At 40.1% G+C, this 18,317-nt stretch overlaps 1 protein-coding gene across 2 annotated transcripts in view; it reads right to left on the minus strand.

Annotated features, from left to right (window-relative positions):
* The window catches only part of CHD1 (chromodomain helicase DNA binding protein 1), an 82,545-nt gene that overhangs the window by 31,734 nt on the left and 32,494 nt on the right, over positions 1-18,317 (minus strand). For both annotated transcript variants that reach the window (XM_084833800.1, XM_084833799.1), the window contains exons 7-18: positions 15,711-15,970; positions 15,033-15,258; positions 12,251-12,351; positions 11,819-11,997; positions 11,301-11,428; positions 9,855-10,071; positions 5,988-6,077; positions 5,002-5,192; positions 2,269-2,457; positions 1,949-2,111; positions 664-816; positions 479-550 (exon numbers count right to left, since the gene is read on the minus strand). In XM_084833800.1, the coding sequence (XP_084689926.1) occupies positions 479-550; positions 664-816; positions 1,949-2,111; positions 2,269-2,457; positions 5,002-5,192; positions 5,988-6,077; positions 9,855-10,071; positions 11,301-11,428; positions 11,819-11,997; positions 12,251-12,351; positions 15,033-15,258; positions 15,711-15,970 (1,969 nt within the window). The remainder of the gene's footprint in view (positions 1-478; positions 551-663; positions 817-1,948; positions 2,112-2,268; positions 2,458-5,001; positions 5,193-5,987; positions 6,078-9,854; positions 10,072-11,300; positions 11,429-11,818; positions 11,998-12,250; positions 12,352-15,032; positions 15,259-15,710; positions 15,971-18,317) is intronic.

Genomic DNA, 18,317 nt, shown 5'->3' on the forward strand with positions numbered 1-18,317 from the left:
GTTGAACTGGGAGTCGGGAGATCTGGGTTCTAGTCCCCACTCGGCCATGGAAGCTCACTGGGTGACTTTGGGCCAGTCAAACTCTCAGCCCGACCTACCTCACAGGGTTGTTGTTGTGAGGATAAAATGGAGGGGAGGAGGATTATGTATGCTGCTTTGAGTTCCGTGGAAGAAAAAAGGTGGGATATAAATGCAATAAATAAATAAATGAATGAATGAATGATTTAAGTCTGGATTCAACCCATTTTGTCTACAACAAAAAAGGCAATACCGTAAGGTTAACAGTTTAATATAGTGCTACAGTGCCATTTGTAAACCCAAATCATAGATTTCACTATGAAAGTTTTGGTTATAGCTATTTATGAAAAGTTAATAAATTTCTTTCCATCAGTAGAAAGATAATAAATTCCCTAAAATACATGTCCTAAAAGGTAAACAAACAAACAAAAACCCTTAAGCAAGCAAATGAACAGCCTACCTCAGAACCTTCTGCATTAAAATGATCCAGTGCTTGCTTTCGCAGTTCTCCTTTTATTGACCCATCTAGTCTCTGGAGGAAAAAAGACCAATCAGATTAAGATTGTGTATGTGTGCAAATTGCAAGAGATCAATAACTGAAATAAATGTGTGCATAGTCATCTAGTTTAAGAATAAAGTTCTTACTTGAAAGGGAAACTGACGATATTTCAAATATTCAGCTAGGATGTCCAGCATCCGTACCATCTGAGAGAATATAAGTACTCTGTTGCCACGCTCTCGTAAGCGAACCAGCAGCTTGTCTAAAAGAATTAGCTTCCCACTACTTCGGATTAAATTCTTTAAAGAAAAAAAAAAGATATAACACTTACAAAAAATATAATAACTGCATTGCTAGAATGAAGAGGGAGATTATTTTTAAGGGAATTGCTAGCAGTCCAAAATCTGAAACCACAAAACAAATATTTAATAAAGTGAGAAAATTGCATTTGCCTCCACATTTGCAAATCCATAAAAATATGAAGCAGCCTAAAATCCCATGGGGGCCGTGGTGGCTTAGTGGTTAAGACGCTGAACTGCAGACTGGAAGGTCAGCAGGTCAGCAGTTCGAGACCCGCGTGCTGCGTGACGGAGTGAGCTCCCGTCTTCAGTCCCAGCTTCTGCCAACCTAGCAGTTCGAAAGCAAGAAACTGCAAGTAGATAAATAGGTACCGCCTCGGCGGGAAAGGTAGCAGCGTTCCGTGCACCTCGGTGTTCAGTCATGCCGGCCACATGACCACGGAAGCGTCTTCGGACAGCGCTGGCTCTTCGGCTTAGAAACGGGGATGAGCACCGCACCCTAGAGTCGGACATGACTGGTTGGGGACACCTTTACCTTTACTTTTTAAAATCCCATGGCAGAGATAAAACTAAATCTGAATAATAAGAAGTGTGCCTGGTGTCAACATTACTATGGGTGGTACAACTGGTGTTCCTCAGTGACGGAAGGCATCTGTCAGTGGAACAGTGGAGGGGTTTCAGTTATTCCCCTCCCCCCCCCAAGCCCCTACCCATCTGCTCAGGAGAGTTGAGAGAGCTCTTCAGAACAGCATGAGAGGTGGCATGGGGGCTGCAGGGGGAAGAGCAAATTGCCTAAAATTGTCCCTGTCCTTATTCTACTGACAGATACCTTCCATCAGGAGAGAGATACCAATTCCATAGCACCTTATCTTTTTGGTGCCAGGCAAAGACATTTTCACGTTCCCAGACCTTTTAATATAGTTATTTTAATATGCAGTTATCTGATTCTTCCATTTTACCTTGTTTTTGTAAACCACCTGGAAGCATCACTGAAGGGAAGTATATGCATCTTTTAAATAAATACCTTTACAGTTCTATCTACATTTAATTTGTATCTCAAGTCACAAGTAACAGGCAATAAATTGTAGTACTATTCTGTACATGAAGAGCAGTTTAATAGAGACAAATTTACCTGTAAGGCCTCCTGTTTATTATAGAATTCATTATCATCTGGTGGTTTAATGAGGTAGCAATGATTACAACACTTTTTGAGTTCCATCATGATATTCAGAAATCCTGAGGTACTGCCCTTTGAACCTTTACTTAGGGCTTTGTAATTCCTAGTTAAAATCCACCTGTGATATAAAAACATGTATTGTCAACAACGAAACTGTGGAAAAAGAACAATTAAAATGAGTAATAGATAAACAGGCAACTCTTTATTGGATGAAACATATACTTTCAGTTGAAACTACTTATTTCTGAATTATTTAGTCACAGTAAATGACTTACTTGTAATATTGCTTTTGTAATGCACTCATCTCCATTCTTAAAATTTGTTCAACCTTGGCAGGTAAAGATTTCTCTACATCTTTCTTAACTCTCCTCAAAAGAAATGGTTCAAGTTCTTTGTGAAGACTTGCATAGCCATATTCCCTTCCTTTCCCATGTTCCTCTTCAAAATCTTCCCAAGAACAAAATCTTCAATATAAAACATCACATTCTAAATTGTAACAGATTATCAGATATATGCTATGCTAATAACTGAAAGTTTCACTTCAGCATTATATATGAAATAAAAACAAACATACAAAAAATATCTACACTTGAGAAAAACAAGCTCATGTGTTTGGCCAAAGCTAATAATAACATTTGGATTATGAAAGTGAATCACCTTGGGCTTAGAACTATGTTTCACTTAGTTCTATGTTGCCTTGTTTCCAACCATTTTAAGGCAGCTAGAGTATAATTATGCTTTTGTTTACTTGCTTAATCTCCTTATCATCCCTTCATTTTTGACAGCTTATCCACATTTTAATGTTCTCCCACAGGGGAGCCTTACAATATACCCAAGGAAAATAAGGACAAGAACTTATGTTTAGGTGGTGTCAGTTTCACATCCATATGCAGGGGAAAGTAAAAGTGAACAATCTGGACTTTGCTGGGAAAGATATAAAGAGATCCAAGAAACACCATACAGATTCAAAGAGCCTGTAAACAATTAAAGGCTCCTCTAGTAATCTGAAACACTGACAATTAATTCAAAAATCATCCACAATGCACCTATGATTCTATCTGGCTTTACCCAAATAGTAGTTTGCTGGGGGGCAGGGGTCTTGTCAAGTCACTCAACTCATTATCAGTTCTTATCAGGAAGTCAGTGTTGTAGCAAGTACAAGCGAGGCTGAACTTGACCATCACCAAAGGGAGCAGAGATGGGAGAATGGTTGGTTTTCATCTGCTGCTGACTTACATTGTTTTTTTAATTGATGTTTGTTTGTTACTTACGTTTTAATATTTTATTGTTTTTAATTTTGTAAGTTGCCTTGTGTGCCCATGGCGGGGTAAAAATAGTGAACTGAGTCAGGTCATACTCAGGTTTTCTATCTTAGTAAAGGTATGTGCACGAAAGCTGAGAAGACAGAAGTTAGCAATGAACTTGCTTCTCCTCAGTAGCTATGTAGAAGAGGCTGTAGGTAATTCCCCAAATTCTACTACAGCATATCTATACTATATTAAACCAAATCTTTGTGAGCATCAACACACATGAAGACAGAGGCAAAATTACTGATGACAGTGAAGTTTGTAGATAATACGAAATTATTGAGGTCCAAGAGGTGAATGAATAAAATTGCAAGTGAGAATTGCTCTGTAAGCAAGTGTAAAGTGATGCATGCTGGTAGAAAAAACAATCCTGATGGAACTAACCTGGCTGTTGTTACCTATGAAACAACTTAGGGTACTAAAACTAAGGACTCCTGGCAGGAGATGGCATGCACCTTATGAGGACTGGGAAAAATACGTTTAGCAGGAACCTTCCAAACATTATCAAGGGGCTTTAAACTAAATTTTGTAGAGAAGACAGGCAAAAGCCTAAAGCTAAGTACTGAGCCAAGACTGCTAAAACCGGAACATCCTGGCTTGTTCTGCTGATAGCTTAATCTCTCAGAAGGTGGAAGAAAGAATAAGGAGATATCTTCTCCTGGACTTAATCCTGACCAACAGGGAAGAAGAACTGATTGAAGTTAAAGTGGGAGGAACCCTGGGGACAGTGATCAAGTTATCTTGGATTACGATAACAAGGGAGGTAAAAACTGAGTGGAGATGGACTCGTACTCAGGACTTTAGAAAAGCCAATTTCAAAGAACTCAAAGAAAAGTTGGGTAGTGTCCCATTGCTAGAAATTCTGAAGGAGAAAACAGTTCAACAGGGATGCCAGATGACCTGGGTTAATCCACTGAACCTGACAGACAAATTTAAGAGAGACAAAAAGAAGCACTTCTTCACACAGCACACAGTTAAACCATGGAATTCACTACCACAAGATGTAGTTATTGCCTTAAAAGGAAGACAAATTGATGGAGGATTAGGCTATCAATGTCTAGTAGACATGATGACTATATATTACACCTCCAATATCAGAGGCACTGTGTTTCTGAATACCCGTTGCTGGGGAACTCATGTCCTGCTTGTGGGCTTCCCATAGGCATCTGGTTGGCCACTGTGGGAACAGAATACAGGACTATGTAGGCCTTTGATCTGATCCAGCAGGGCTCTATGATAGTGGAAAACACATAGGAAAACATCAGCTCAGTTTTGGCTGGGCATAACATTTGTGTTCTTAAAGATAATGTATTTACCTTGAAGTCAGCAGTAGGGAATTAAGCCTTGCTGTCCCCTTCTTCCTCTCCAGTGACTATCAGTTTATTGAAAGCAATATTTCCAAAGTGATTCTTTCAAGCAAATTTCCATGTGACTGGTGGCACTATCGAATACTTGTATTTAAAAACCTTTTCACCACCAAACAAGTCAATTCAAGCTCTTACTGTGGCAATTATTGACATAAAGATACCAAAAATATTGATTTTATAGGAGTGACAATGTCATTCAAACCTTGATAAGAACTGAAACAAGCTTTCAACCACCAAAACAAGAGCAGAAATGCCAGCAAAATTGTGTTCCCTACTGTGGAGGTGATCATGAAATAAGGCTGTCAACACTTTTAGCATAGTTAAGTCTACCTACTTTTCGGGCATGATGAAGTGCAGCAGGGACCAGAGCTCTTTCAGGGAGTTTTGCAGAGGTGTTCCAGTGATAAGAAGGCGATGATTGGATTTGAAGTCTATTAACGTCTTGTACAGAAGGGAATCATCATTTTTTAATCGATGGGCCTCATCCACCCCTATAAAGGCCCAGTTCAGACCACCAAGGAATGACTTTTCAAAAGAACAGAAACATTAATAACATTCTGCTTCAAAGACAAAGCATTTAACATGGCAGTTTAAAGTGAGCTGTGTTGCAGTAAAACTAACATGGGTAGAGCAACCCTACCAATGATTGGCTGGATGGGTGATCCACTTTAAAGGAACCACTTTATCCAAAGCCCTGCCATCCTTGTGCCAGCAGGGTAGAAAGGAGGGAGAAATTCCATTTTTCTTTCTTTTTTGCCTTTTCATTTTTTCCCTTTACTCATACAATTTTGCTCCAATTGCAGGCAATGGGAGGGAAATTATATTTACCCCAGCTCCCGGGTTGGTGTATATTTCCAATTATGGGGGTGGGGGGTGTCAAGGGAATGGGAAGAGTATGGATCCTGTAGATCCAAGCCTCCTGCTCATCTACCCCCAACAACCCAAGAAATGCCCCCTTTTTGTCTCCACTGATGTCAGAGAGACAAGGGCTGTGGACATTTCTGAAGCCATTGGGAGATGGTTTGTGAGGCTGGATCTCCACCCATCCACCCCTGCCCCAGAGGTTGGATCTCTTTGACTGTCCACAGAGGAGGAGCTTGAAAACATTCTACAGCCCACCCAGGGACCACAGGATTACAGCCTTAATCTATAAAGAACTGTTTACCTCCTACCACAAAATTGAAAACTAGTGACCTTTTCAGTAATAATATTCACAGGTTATTGTTTTTTTCAGTGAAATAAGAAATGCTGATAGGTACATCTAGTTCCATCAGTACTCTGCTTTAATCTTTAAAAGTGCATTGTGATCTAATTACTTACCTTATCCTTCAGCAAAATTTCATAAGTCGTCAGTAGGATGTTAAATTTTAATCGTTTCGTTTGTAGATGCATCCATTCATGGGTTCTTATCTACAGACCAAGTCAATCAGATAATAGGTTACAGTGTTTAAAAGTATATCTATAAGATGCTTAATATATCTGATGCTTAAACCATTTCTACATGTGCATACATAAATACATGCTACGTGCCAAGTGTCCATCAATATGATTGGGTGTGGGATGAGATCAGAAGGGATATCCATCTGTCCTGAAAGAAGCCACTGCCTTGAGGGTTGTACTTCTCATAGTGCTATGCTAAGGGCTGCACGGCCAACACGAGTTATCCTCCTTGCCCAAGCATAGCTTAGCCCAGATTTCCCTAACCTGGTGCCTTCCAGATGTGTTGACTACAACTCTCATCATCTCCAGCCAGCAGCACCAGTGCTCAGAGATGATGGGAGCTGTAGTGAAATACAACTGGAGGGCACCAGGTTGGGGAAGGCTGGCTTAGTCTGTTTCTTTGCAACTGCTCCTTTGAAGTTGCCTTGGGAGACAGATGATATGACCTTGGCTTTGGGTGTAAGGAGATAGAAGAACAGGAACTGTGTGCAAGGAGACAGAAGAACAGGAAAAAAACTGACACTGGAGACAGCATATAAACTTAAGACTATCTAAACTTCCTACTGCTGTATCTCACAGGTCAAGAGATACAGGGTGGAGCAGGTTATCATCCTGCTTCTGAAAAAGAATGAAGATTTACTTTCGCTGAGCAGCTGAAAGACCCTTAGGCAAATCCACCTCCACAGAAGCACGTGCTACTACAACGGCTGTTCTAGTCCATCCAGGTAGGTATCAAATTCTATATTTACTCCTGTGATTACTTGATATGAATAAACAATACATCTTTTTAAATTCTTTGGTACACGCCCAGTGGCAGTGTATGCTGTACTTTGTTGGATGTTCTGGAGGAAGACAGAAGCTGGAAGGGGTATCTCTTGTGACCAAATAACAGACACACTGAGTTTATGCTTAAAAGATCATGTCTGGGCTTCGAACCATTTTGTCACAGTGGAAAATGCAAACTTTGGTTTCCGACAGTGTTCCTAACTCTGCTATCCTCCTTACTGATGTTAGTGCTATAAGAAATACCATTTTTCATGACAGCTATCCAAGTTTAATTTTGTTTAGGGGCTTGGAGGTAGGCCTGGTCAGCGCCTTTGGAACCAGATTTCAATTTCAGACACGCAACTGGTGAACAACTGTTGGTTAGAGGAGAGTAACCCTTGAAGTAAACCTGTAGATGATTATGGATCCTTTTTGTGGACTGGCTCATTTTGCCCATTTGCTCTGAAGTAGTGCTGCCTTGGGCAGAGGGAACTCTTCTTACTATCAATTACACGCTTGCTCCTTGGGAGGAAAGCTATGGCAAACCTAGACAGCATAGTAAGAAGCAGAGACATCATCTTGCCGACAAAGGTCCGTCTAATCAAAGCTATGGTTTTCCCAGTAGTAATGTATGGCTGTGAGAGCTGGACTATAAGGAAGGCTGAGCGCCGAAGAATGGATGCTTTCAAACTGTGGTGCTGGAGAAGACTCTTACGAGTCCCCTGGACTGCAAGGAGGTCAAATCAGTCCATCCTAAAGGAAATCAACCCTGAGTGCTCATTGGAAGGACAGATACTGAAGCTGAAGCTCAAATATTTTGGCCACCTAATGCGAAGAGAAAACTCTCTGGAAAAGACTCTGATGCTGGGAAAGACCGAAGGCAAAAGGAGAAGGGGATGGCAGAGGATGAGATGGCTAGATAGCATCACTGATGCAATGAATATGGACTTGAGCACGCTCCGGGAGAGAGCGCAGGACAGGAAGGCCTGGCGTGCTATGGTCCATGGGGTCACGAAGAGTCAGACACGACTGAACAACAACAACAACAACCATTATAAGCAAGCAGCTGTCATCTGGATATTCTTTAACCCTGACTTCAGTGACTGAGATCTCACCAAGAATTCAAAAAAGTAGGTAGATGTGTACCTGCCCCCTTTCCTGAGGTTTGCTAGCACGACTACCAATCTTTAGTGAAAAAAATGTGTGGTTCAAGTCAGGATGACAAGACAGGTACTCGGGCTATTCGCACAACACAGTATGTGCAGGGCGCATGTGGCCACCGTTTTGAATATGCAACCCCTGCTCAAGGGTTGTCGTGTCAAGCGAACCCAGAAAGCGTGGGTCATGCAAGGGTCAAACAATCTGAAGTAGGCATGATTCTCTGGTTTCCACAATGCGCAGATCAGGTTCTTCAATCTCGATGGAGCTAGGAATCCATTTCTGGATAAGCACTACTCTCTCACCGTTTCCAGTCCCTAAAGATCTGATTTTGACATCTCTCAGACTGCAAAGGCCTGTACATGACACCACATCACCACCACCAGATGGCAGTGTCACTGGCTGGGGAGTATCTTGGGATGCCTGGTAGGGACTTGGAAGAGGATGGCCTTGTCCTGATATCTTGAGTTGCTCCACCCATGACACTCGCTACTCTTGTCATTTCTTTTCTTTTTGTCCTTCTTATCATCCACTAAACTTTGAACCCTTGGAATGAATTCACACATCCCTTTAAGAAAGCTAGGACCTATGGGGTGATTAGAACCTATGTTGAACTTATATGAAAAGATGGCATCTGATGACTTGGGAATCCTGTATGTGGGATCCCCTGAGTCTAGGTGGGTTCACCAGCTAAAAGCTCAGTCATGGTAGGAACAAACAGGGAGCAGTCCCATGTATGAGGGTTTTTTTTTGGCAAGACTGGAGTTACTGCTGCTGCCTAGCTCAATGTCCCTTATCCCACGGGGGAGGCTGTTAACCCATCATTTCACCTGAGCACTTTGCTCCTGAGGGAGTAGCCATTCTGCTCACCCTTTCATCTGTACTGCCTCACTTTGTTAAGGAGGAAGCAGGATGAAAAAAAACTGCAATTCTGCTGCAGTTTGTTTTCCCTTCTCTTCTCTTTTTGTCTTTTCCTTTTGCTCAAGCACGAGCTAAAGAAAAATCACAACAAAACCCTACTATCTCTTCAGAGGCAGGAAGCAAATTGCCCCTGCAAAGAAGTTCCTTTGGGAGAAATCTGTCAATCTTAATCCTGCCTCTTATCATCCCAAAGAGACTGACCTTGACTATGTTCTTGATCAACAACAAAATAATTTTTCTAAACAAGAGATGGCAAAAGGCAACCAGGGAATTTTATTTTTAAAAATGTGCAAAGCAAAACCCTGTTTTAATATATTATTTGACTGAAGATTAACAGAGACAATTAATTCCAAACTGCTCAACCAAACATATCATTCTGAGTTGTAAATTGGTAGTAAATTAAATGAATCTGATAAAAAAATAATGTAAGTTTCACATATAATATGCTAAGACCTACTGTTTCATACTCTGCAGTCCATTTCATTACTGAATCCAATGGTTATCTGTAACTACCGCTGCAACCACAGGTATTACTGATTATGTTTAAATCCAAGCTTTAAATTTAACTCAAGAAATTAACTTCCTCCAAGTTGAAAGTATCTATTCCCTAAAGTAGAGTAATGTATTAAGCAAAAACTATGAAGTCTAGGTGTTTGGTTTTTTTAGCATTTTGGGTACACATTCAGATTAGTATTTCACTTATTTGACCAAATATCAGAGTATCAAAGAATACCAACTATTTTTATTGATTTGTAACAAATTACACTTTAAAGTAGTAATAACAATTATAATAAAATCTAATTTTATAATAAGTGTGAAATATGCTTAATCTCGATACTACTAACAGAACCTATCAATACTTTTTTAGCCCTTTATTCTACATTAACATACAGGTACACTTACCACATTTCTGCTAGTAATATCTCCCAAATAAACTACAGCATTCATCTGGGGACCCCATGTCTGGATTTCTCTTTGCCAAGATGTCAAAGTGGAAAGTGGTACTACCAGTAGGAAAGGCCCATACAACTGATGTTCATGAAACAAGTAATTCAGAAAGGAGATAGTTTGTATTGTTTTGCCCAAGCCCATTTCATCTGCAAGAATGCAACTGTTCCCCCTGTAAAAGTGGGATGAATAAAACACAAGTTTAAACATGACTGTTAGGAGCACCACATATACAGACATATTAGATAACAGAAATGCAATAAAGATTGTGTAAGACATATTTTCAGATTTTAACTAGCTTACAATTTAGGCTTATTCGTAATATAGTCAGAATACAAAGAAGAATACAGACCTGGTTTGCATCTAATGACATGCAATTGTTGAACTGTGGGTTGTTGTTATGTGTGAACCCAGAACTATACGTTAACTAATTATTAACCATGAACAACCCACGAAGAGAACCCATGGTTTGTTGTTGAATTGTAAAATGTGGATTGTTTAAACCATGGGTTGTTGTTACTTGCAAACTTCAGACCATGGGTTGTTTATAGTTTGTTTTGTAAGGCTACAGAAGAAACAACCGCAAGAGTGGTCAAAACACCCAGCCTCTTTACATGCCAGTACTGCAGTGTCACAAAGGCAGTTGGGATATAGGGAGAGACCGGGCAGAGGAGGATGGAAAGAAACAACCCAGGGCCTAAGAAAACAAACGACGGTTTGTTCAATTGTCTGCCAGACAAACCATGGGAAGAGAAATAAACCATGGTCTAAATAAACCATGGGTTAGGTTTATGTACAAACCAGCCCATAGTCAGTATATAAACAAGAATAGGATACAATGGGGTCGCAGAAAATAGACTGGATCTACTCGTAGATCTCAGAGTGATTTGCAGTAGATCAGCAAGAGTTTCTGGCCCTCAATGGTTTGACAAAAGGAACAACAGAAAAGTGTTCCTCCCATAAATTAGGTTGCTGAAACAAGCAAAGCTTGGGAGGAAAACAGGAGTGGATTTGTATGTGAAAGGATTGAGATCAATTCTGACTTTGAAAACAAATTATTTGGCTGGGCATGTGCTCGAAGACGCATTGGTACTTAATTCTAAGTGTACAGAAGCTCCCCCCACCCCCTGTCACCATTTTTAAATTACTCTGATTGGTGGGTCTCAAAGTTCAAGTAAAGTACTAAGTAGATTTGCCAAGCCTGAAGTCTGCTCACCTCTGGAAAACAGTAACTACCCATTTTTAGGACCATAAATTATATGTAACTACCACACCCATGTAGATAATCACTTGGTTAATTGACAAAAGTGTATGATTGTGTTTTCCGTAAGTAACATTCATAAAAAATAAGAATGTATGTGTGTTTTAACGTTCAGCTGTCACATTTTATTATGCACTTACTTGCACCAGGAATGAGCCAACCAGTTTAGTCCATTTAACTGATAATCTCTTAGCTCTAAGCTTTCATGTCCTCCAATATAAGATGGTTGCTTCTTTAAGGCCACAAACCTTGGCCTTTGCTTTAAAACCTAGGAAAGGGAAAAAGAAATCAGTTTTACTGCCAACTCTAATTGCAACTGCATAGCAAAAATTGGTCTTATACTTCTTGTTGTATAGTTTTCACAAACAGTAGATGATGTCGCAAAGGTGTCTGGGATCATATGACCGAATGTTTGTTTGTAGAAGAAAATTCCCGTAACACAGAAAATTAGCTGTCAGGGAGAAGGGTAGGCTTGATCCTTTGTCTCTAACCAAATAGTTTTCTATGCACAGAAATTAGAGAGGGGGTATTGAGGACCATTCAATTGTATGAGCTCCCACCTACAGTTATGAAAGCAGTATAGCCCAGATGCAGAATACCACTTCAACTGTTGGTTTTGAGATGTGGGCATTTATTAAAAGAATTCAAGCGCACTTACCTTACAATCCTTAAAAGGAGTAGTCTTGGATTGATTTCTGCTAAAATATTCATCGATGCGTGACTGGAATTTTTTTGCAATGAGAGCACCATCTTCCCAACTGCACTCCGAGTAAGGGAGACCCTGCCATTTACAGTAATAATCTGGATAACCTGCTGCTGACTTCTGATTAGAATGGGCTATGGAAAACATTTTTAAAAATGAAATTAACATGTTACTTTCTTATCTAGATACACATTTAGACTCAAACAAGAGGTTGTGTGCTAAACAACTCATGAATAGCTGTTAATACCCCAAACATGTATATTTATGAAAAGTCTTAAATGATAAAAGTACTATGAAATACAGATTACTTCCAACTACATTAACACTGATGAACACAGTACATGCACTAAGCTGTCATAATTTCCAGTTTCAAATTCTGTCACCTACCAATTATTCTCTCTACTATTTGATACTGTTTATGCAAATCATCTGTGAGTTCTTGCTGGCAGTTGTAATATTCCACATCTTCTGGAGAAGCATTTTTTAACCTGAAAAGAAGTTCACCAAAATATGAATTACATCAGCAGCAGGCAGAAAGTAGTTTGGGATCTACTAGTACATCTCTGGGTGATCAGCAAGAGTTTCTGACTCCTAATGGTTTAGCAATAGTGGTAAGAAAAGGAAGTATATCCTGTAAGTATAAAGTCTACCCACCCATGAATTACATCATTGCAGAACGTATATAATTTGCCATTCTTGTAGCTTTCAACAGAAGCAGAAACAATATGTTGGGGGTAGGGGGCAGAAAAACCTCAGAAAATGGAATGTAACTTTTAGTGGCTAGGTTCCAAGGGGCAGCATACACACTGGGAATTTTCTGGCCCTCCTTCCCACTGCAGCCCTTGCACCACCCAAAAGGATGCTCTGAAAGGTCAGAGGACACTCTGGAAAAGGATTCAACATGGAACAAAGGAATTATTGTTCACTGTATTTATTTAATGCATTTATACACCACCTTTCTGCCAAAGCAATTAAGGAAGCTTACTATGTTAAAATTCTAAAACAAATGCTACCAAAAAATAGAACACACGGCCTCAGTTCCCTGGCCTGAGCTCTCCTCTTCTGCCTTTCCTCATAGCACAGATAACTTAAATAGCCCCAGGGAAGGTGGGTCATCCTAACAGTACTTTCAGGCCAAATGAAGGTTCCTTGAGGAGGTGATGGCCTGCGCTCTCTTCAGCTGGGCTACCTCACTTCTACTTTCCCTCAGGGAACAGAGGTCTTAAGTAGCCCCAAGGAAGCAATGCAACTCAAAGGGAAAACTGCTGGAGCCAAGAAGTGTTTACTACACATATTCAGGGGGCTTTGGATCCTAGCCAGTGCTTTCAAATAGGACTGTATCTGTGTCCCACATCATTGGTGACTGCAGACAATCAGAGTTGGGCCAAAACAATGCCTACTGAGGACCCCTTTCCCAACAGCTACAACAAGCCATCATCTAGATGGTATGGTATGATGTTACAAGTTTTAGCCAAGATAGACTATCTTGAGAAAAACACTATGTACAGAACAGTCCAAAAAACTTTTACAACACTGTAGTATTTCTATTATGTTGTACAAGTAGCATTTGATTTGTGCACTTTCTGTGGTGCACAAATTCACTACCAATGGCAAAGAATTCACCCCTTCTCATGAATTCCCACTACTGGATTTCAGAACCAGAACAAGGCAAGAGATGAGCATGCAAGCCTATGTATGTCTACTCAGGAGTTCAGTCGGACTTACTCCGAGGTAATTGTGTTAGGATTGCATCCATAATTGTTCTATAAATCAACTAATTCCCTCTGAAGCATCAAGAACTGACAGATGACAATGGAAACTGTGTTTTAAAATGTTCTAAAACTGGTTTGAAACTAGACATTAAAAAAACCAAGATCATGGCATCTGGCCCCATCACTTCCTGGCATATAGAAGGGGAAGAAATGGAAGCAGTGACAGATGTTATTTTCTTGGGCTCCAAGATCACCGCAGACGGTGACTGTTGCCATAAAATTAAAAAACACTTGCTCCTTGGGAGGAAAGCTATGGCAAACCTAGACAGCATAGTAAGAAGCAGAGACATCACCTTGCCAACAAAGGTCCGTCTAATCAAAGCTATGGTTTTCCCAGTAGTAATGTATGGCTGTGAGAGCTGGACTATAAGGAAGGGTGAGCGCCGAAGAATCGATGCTTTCAAACTGTGGTGCTGGAGAAGACTCTTACGAGTCCCCTGGACTGCAAGGAGGTCAAATCAATCAATCCTAAAGGAAATGAACTCTGACTGCTCATTGGAAGGACAGATACTGAAACTGAAGCTCAAATATTTTGGCCACCTAATGCGAAGAGAAAACTCTCTGGAAAAGACCCTGATGCTGGGAAAGACTGAAGGCAAAAGGAGAAGGGGACGGCAGAGGATGAGATGGCTAGATAGCATCACCGATACAATGAATATGAACTTGAGCACGCTCCGGGAGAGAACGGAGGACAGGAAGGCCTGGCGTGCTATGGTCCATGGGGTCACGAAGAGTCGGACATGACTTAACGACTGAACAACAACAACAACAACAAACCACAACCTTTTGCTGCATACTGGTTACATATATGTACCCCAAGAATTACTACTAGAGATGTTCTGAGTATGAGAAGAAATACAGTAAAATCTAAATTACTTACACTTCATTGAATCTACCCATATATCTGCACTGCCAATGTAACCCTATGCAAATAACACCCTGGTTAATCCATACGTACCATTTAAGGACATAAGATTATAATATACTTAAGAAACGTAGTTGTTACGCAAGACGACAATTGGATAACTTCTCAGAATAAAGTAATCTGATTAAAACAAATAATATATTTACAACCTATCATGGATATTTATTCTCATGCAAAACACAAAGATAACTCTAACCATTACTATCCTCCTCATTTATCCAAGATATGTGTACACTAATTTTAAGATTTAATGTTAAAATATAAATTAACTCTTAAGCATCCTGCATGATGCTGAACAGCCAAAGATCTTCAGCACTGAAGTACTTTGAATTTTAAAATGTAAAATATGAATTATTTCTGCATTGTATGAGGATTTTGTGATTATGTTCTCTGGATAAAGGCACATACTATTGGAATACTTCAGTAATATACATGCTTTTTACTTTGATAGATGGCTATAAGCAATACTTACCATCGTTTTGTTTCCTGATCCTTTTTCTTATAGTTGTCCAGTTTCTTCATTCCTCTAACATTCTGCTGCTTCAAAGTTTCTTCAGTTTCCCAAGTGTTATGGATGTGGGACCAGCCTTTCCATTTAATCAAATACTGCATGTCACCAGGTTCTTTTGATTTATCAAATCCTGCATTTGGATCTCCATCAGCTTCTACTGCATAGATGGTGGTTGTAGCACCAGTTGCTGAAGAGGACAGCACAATCACAGCATCAGGCAGCTACAACACTGAATGACTTCAGGCAACATACCTCCCCCCCACGAACTGTTCTGAGATATAAGCATCTGTAAGAACTTCATGAAGTACTGCTAGAATGCTGGTACAGCTCTGTGTCCTTAAAATTTTTCCTACAAATTACATTAATGCAGGAAAGGTTTGATTAAACCAGCATATCCAACAAAACTTCAGCATATACATGAATTAAGGGAAGAGTAGGATAGTGATTAAATAGCATATATGTAGTAAATAAATCCTTTTTAATACTAAAAATAATTAAGCATTTCATCAATAAGTTTGCTAAAAATATCAGTCATTTCATCATTCGCAACATGCATTTCCACATTATTTCACACAAGGGAAAGAATTTGAAACGTTATCCATCAACTTGTGACATTTTACAAAACAAAGTCAACATTACCTCCTTTTCGTCCAATGCGGCTATCCATAAATTTTTCGATTGTTTCAAATTCATCTTCTTCAGGTTGTGGGACGTCCTCTCCACAGACTTCCAGCAGGTCATCTGAATCTGTCTTTGCTTCTTCAGCTTCCTTGTAACTCACATTTACTGTTGCCTGGCGGCGAGATCCTCTTTTATCATAATCATCATCGTCGTCATCTGATGAATCAAGTTGCCTTTTTTTCTGCCCTGCAGTTTTCTTTCCACTTCTTTGTTTTATTCTTAAACATTAAAGAACAGTAAAACAAATATTTTCAAAACACTCCATCAGTAAATGCCCTGGAATAAATGACAGGTGATTATGCTCAGAACCATGTGGGTTGTGCAGGTGCCCTGATTTTTGTAACCTTCCTGAAGAAAACCATAGAAGCTGCTGTGGCCACTTTATAACCAGTTGGTTGCCCCAGTAGTTATCCAGAAAGTAATTTTTCCCTCACACTAGTCACTGCCACTTCACCTTCTCACAAGGAATGTAAGCATAATAGACTATTGATATAAATTAGGAATACATTTTGAATACTGCAAAATGGAGAATTTCCCTACCTGTGAATTCTCCTCCAGAAACTGGGTGATCTTTGTCCACTAAAAGACAGGCTCTTAAGAATTTTTTTTAGCTGGGGCCTAAAGTAGGAAGCACCATTTGCTACGTAGAATGTCACTGGTGAAACACCAATTACCCTACACAGCCAAAGAACTATCCCTAGCTGAGAAAAAGAAAAACCTAAACAATGGAACCCACAGGAGAAAAACAGAAAGGCTCAGTAAAGCAAATTCATGTTAGGAGAATTCACCAATATGCAATTCTGCCAACCTATCACCATCCAGAAGTCCAGACAGATCAGTGAACCAAATGCCCAGAAATGGAAAATAATGTCTAGACTCATGGTTCTAGTACATTCTGCCAATTGAGGTGCCATCTGCCTGAGGGCAGCAGGTCCTTGCGTTCCCAAGTGGTGAGTGAATAGGTTGAGGTGGCAGGTCATATATCTTGTGATCTAGTGAATGAGATCCCTGAGCTAAGTATCAAGTCCTCCAACACAAATACTATGATTTGACAGTAACCACCATCTCTCTGAGATGATGTATCTTCTGGGTGGGAAGTAGTTGGTTTTTGGTCCATTTGATCACAAACCCAGGATTCTGGAGGTAAATTACTGTCAGCATCTCTTCCTTCTGCCAGAGTCCAAGTCTTGATGAAGATATTGTCAAGATAAGGACAGACATGGAACTTCTGAATCCTGATATTTTCAATCATTGTTGCTAGGGCTTTGATAAAGATCCTCAATGCGGTAGCATGCACAAACGTTCAGAAGCAGTACTGATTGTGGTTCTCCTTGTAACAAAACCAAAGAAATCTGTATGCCCATACGAATGGGATGTGGAGGTTCACATCCTGAGAATTGCAGGCATGAGGAATTTGCCCAGCACCATTACCAACAAGATGGACTCCATCAATTCTATTTTGAACTGGTGTATAATTGCAGAAATCTGTTGATCCTTTTTAGATTTGAGTCTTGTTGATCCTTTTTACATTTGCTTCTCCATTCTTGTTTAGTACAAGGAACTGGAGCAAATCTTTGATGAGAAAGCACCAGTTCCCCTGCTCCAACATCCATTAATCTTTGCTTCACTTCTTGCATGAATCCTTACTTTGCCGGTGCCACCAAGCACTGACAGACTAGAATTTCATTTCATGATACATTCCAAAATTCCAGGGAGCATCCAACACTAATTTTCTCACACACTCATTTCTAAGATGAGTTCCCAGATTGGGGAGGATAGCTGAAGGCACCCTCCTATCTGTGATAAGGAGACCATCTTGGTTCTAAGAGAAGCAACAGCTGAGTGTAGTCAAACACGTACCCTGGAAATTAGGAAAGCTGATTTTCATAAACTCAGAACAATGATCAGTAAAGTCCCGTGGCAAGCGACGCTAACGAGAAAAGGAGTCCAAGATGGGTGGGAGCTTTTAAAAAAGGAAATTCTCAAGGCACAATTACAAACAATTCCAACAAGAAGAAAAGGTGGAAGACAACAGAAGAAGCCAATGTGGCTTCACAAAAAGCTTAGGGATGACCTGAAAACAAAAAAGGACACATATAGGAAGTGGAAAGAAGGCCAAGTAACAGAGGAAGAGTACAGGCAGGTAGCACAGAATTGCAGGAATGGTGTCAGGAAGGCTAAAGGTGAGAATGAGCTGAGGTTAGTGAGAGATGCTAAAAACAACAAAAAGGCTTTCTTCAGCTATGTGCATAGTAAAAGGCAGAGGAAAGAAATGGTTATTCAGCTATTAAATAAGGATGGCAAAATGGTAACAGATGACAAAGAAAAGGCAGAGGTGCTCAATTCCTACTTTGGCTCAGTCTTCTCCCAAAAGAAGGTCTATGAGCCCCCTGGCAAAGGTGAAGTACAGGCTGAAGGGGCAGGACTGCAGCTTGAGATCGATAGGCATAAGGTCAAGGAACACCTAATTACTTTGAATGAGTTCAAATCTCCAGGGCCAGATGAACTGCATCCTAGAGTAATAAAGGAACTGGCAAAAGAACTCTCAGAACCGCTGTCTATTCT

The sequence above is a fragment of the Heloderma suspectum genome, chromosome 2, assembly GCF_057233095.1.
Source record: "Heloderma suspectum isolate Gila_16-S chromosome 2, 16-S_ref, whole genome shotgun sequence".
NCBI lineage: Eukaryota > Metazoa > Chordata > Lepidosauria > Squamata > Helodermatidae > Heloderma > Heloderma suspectum.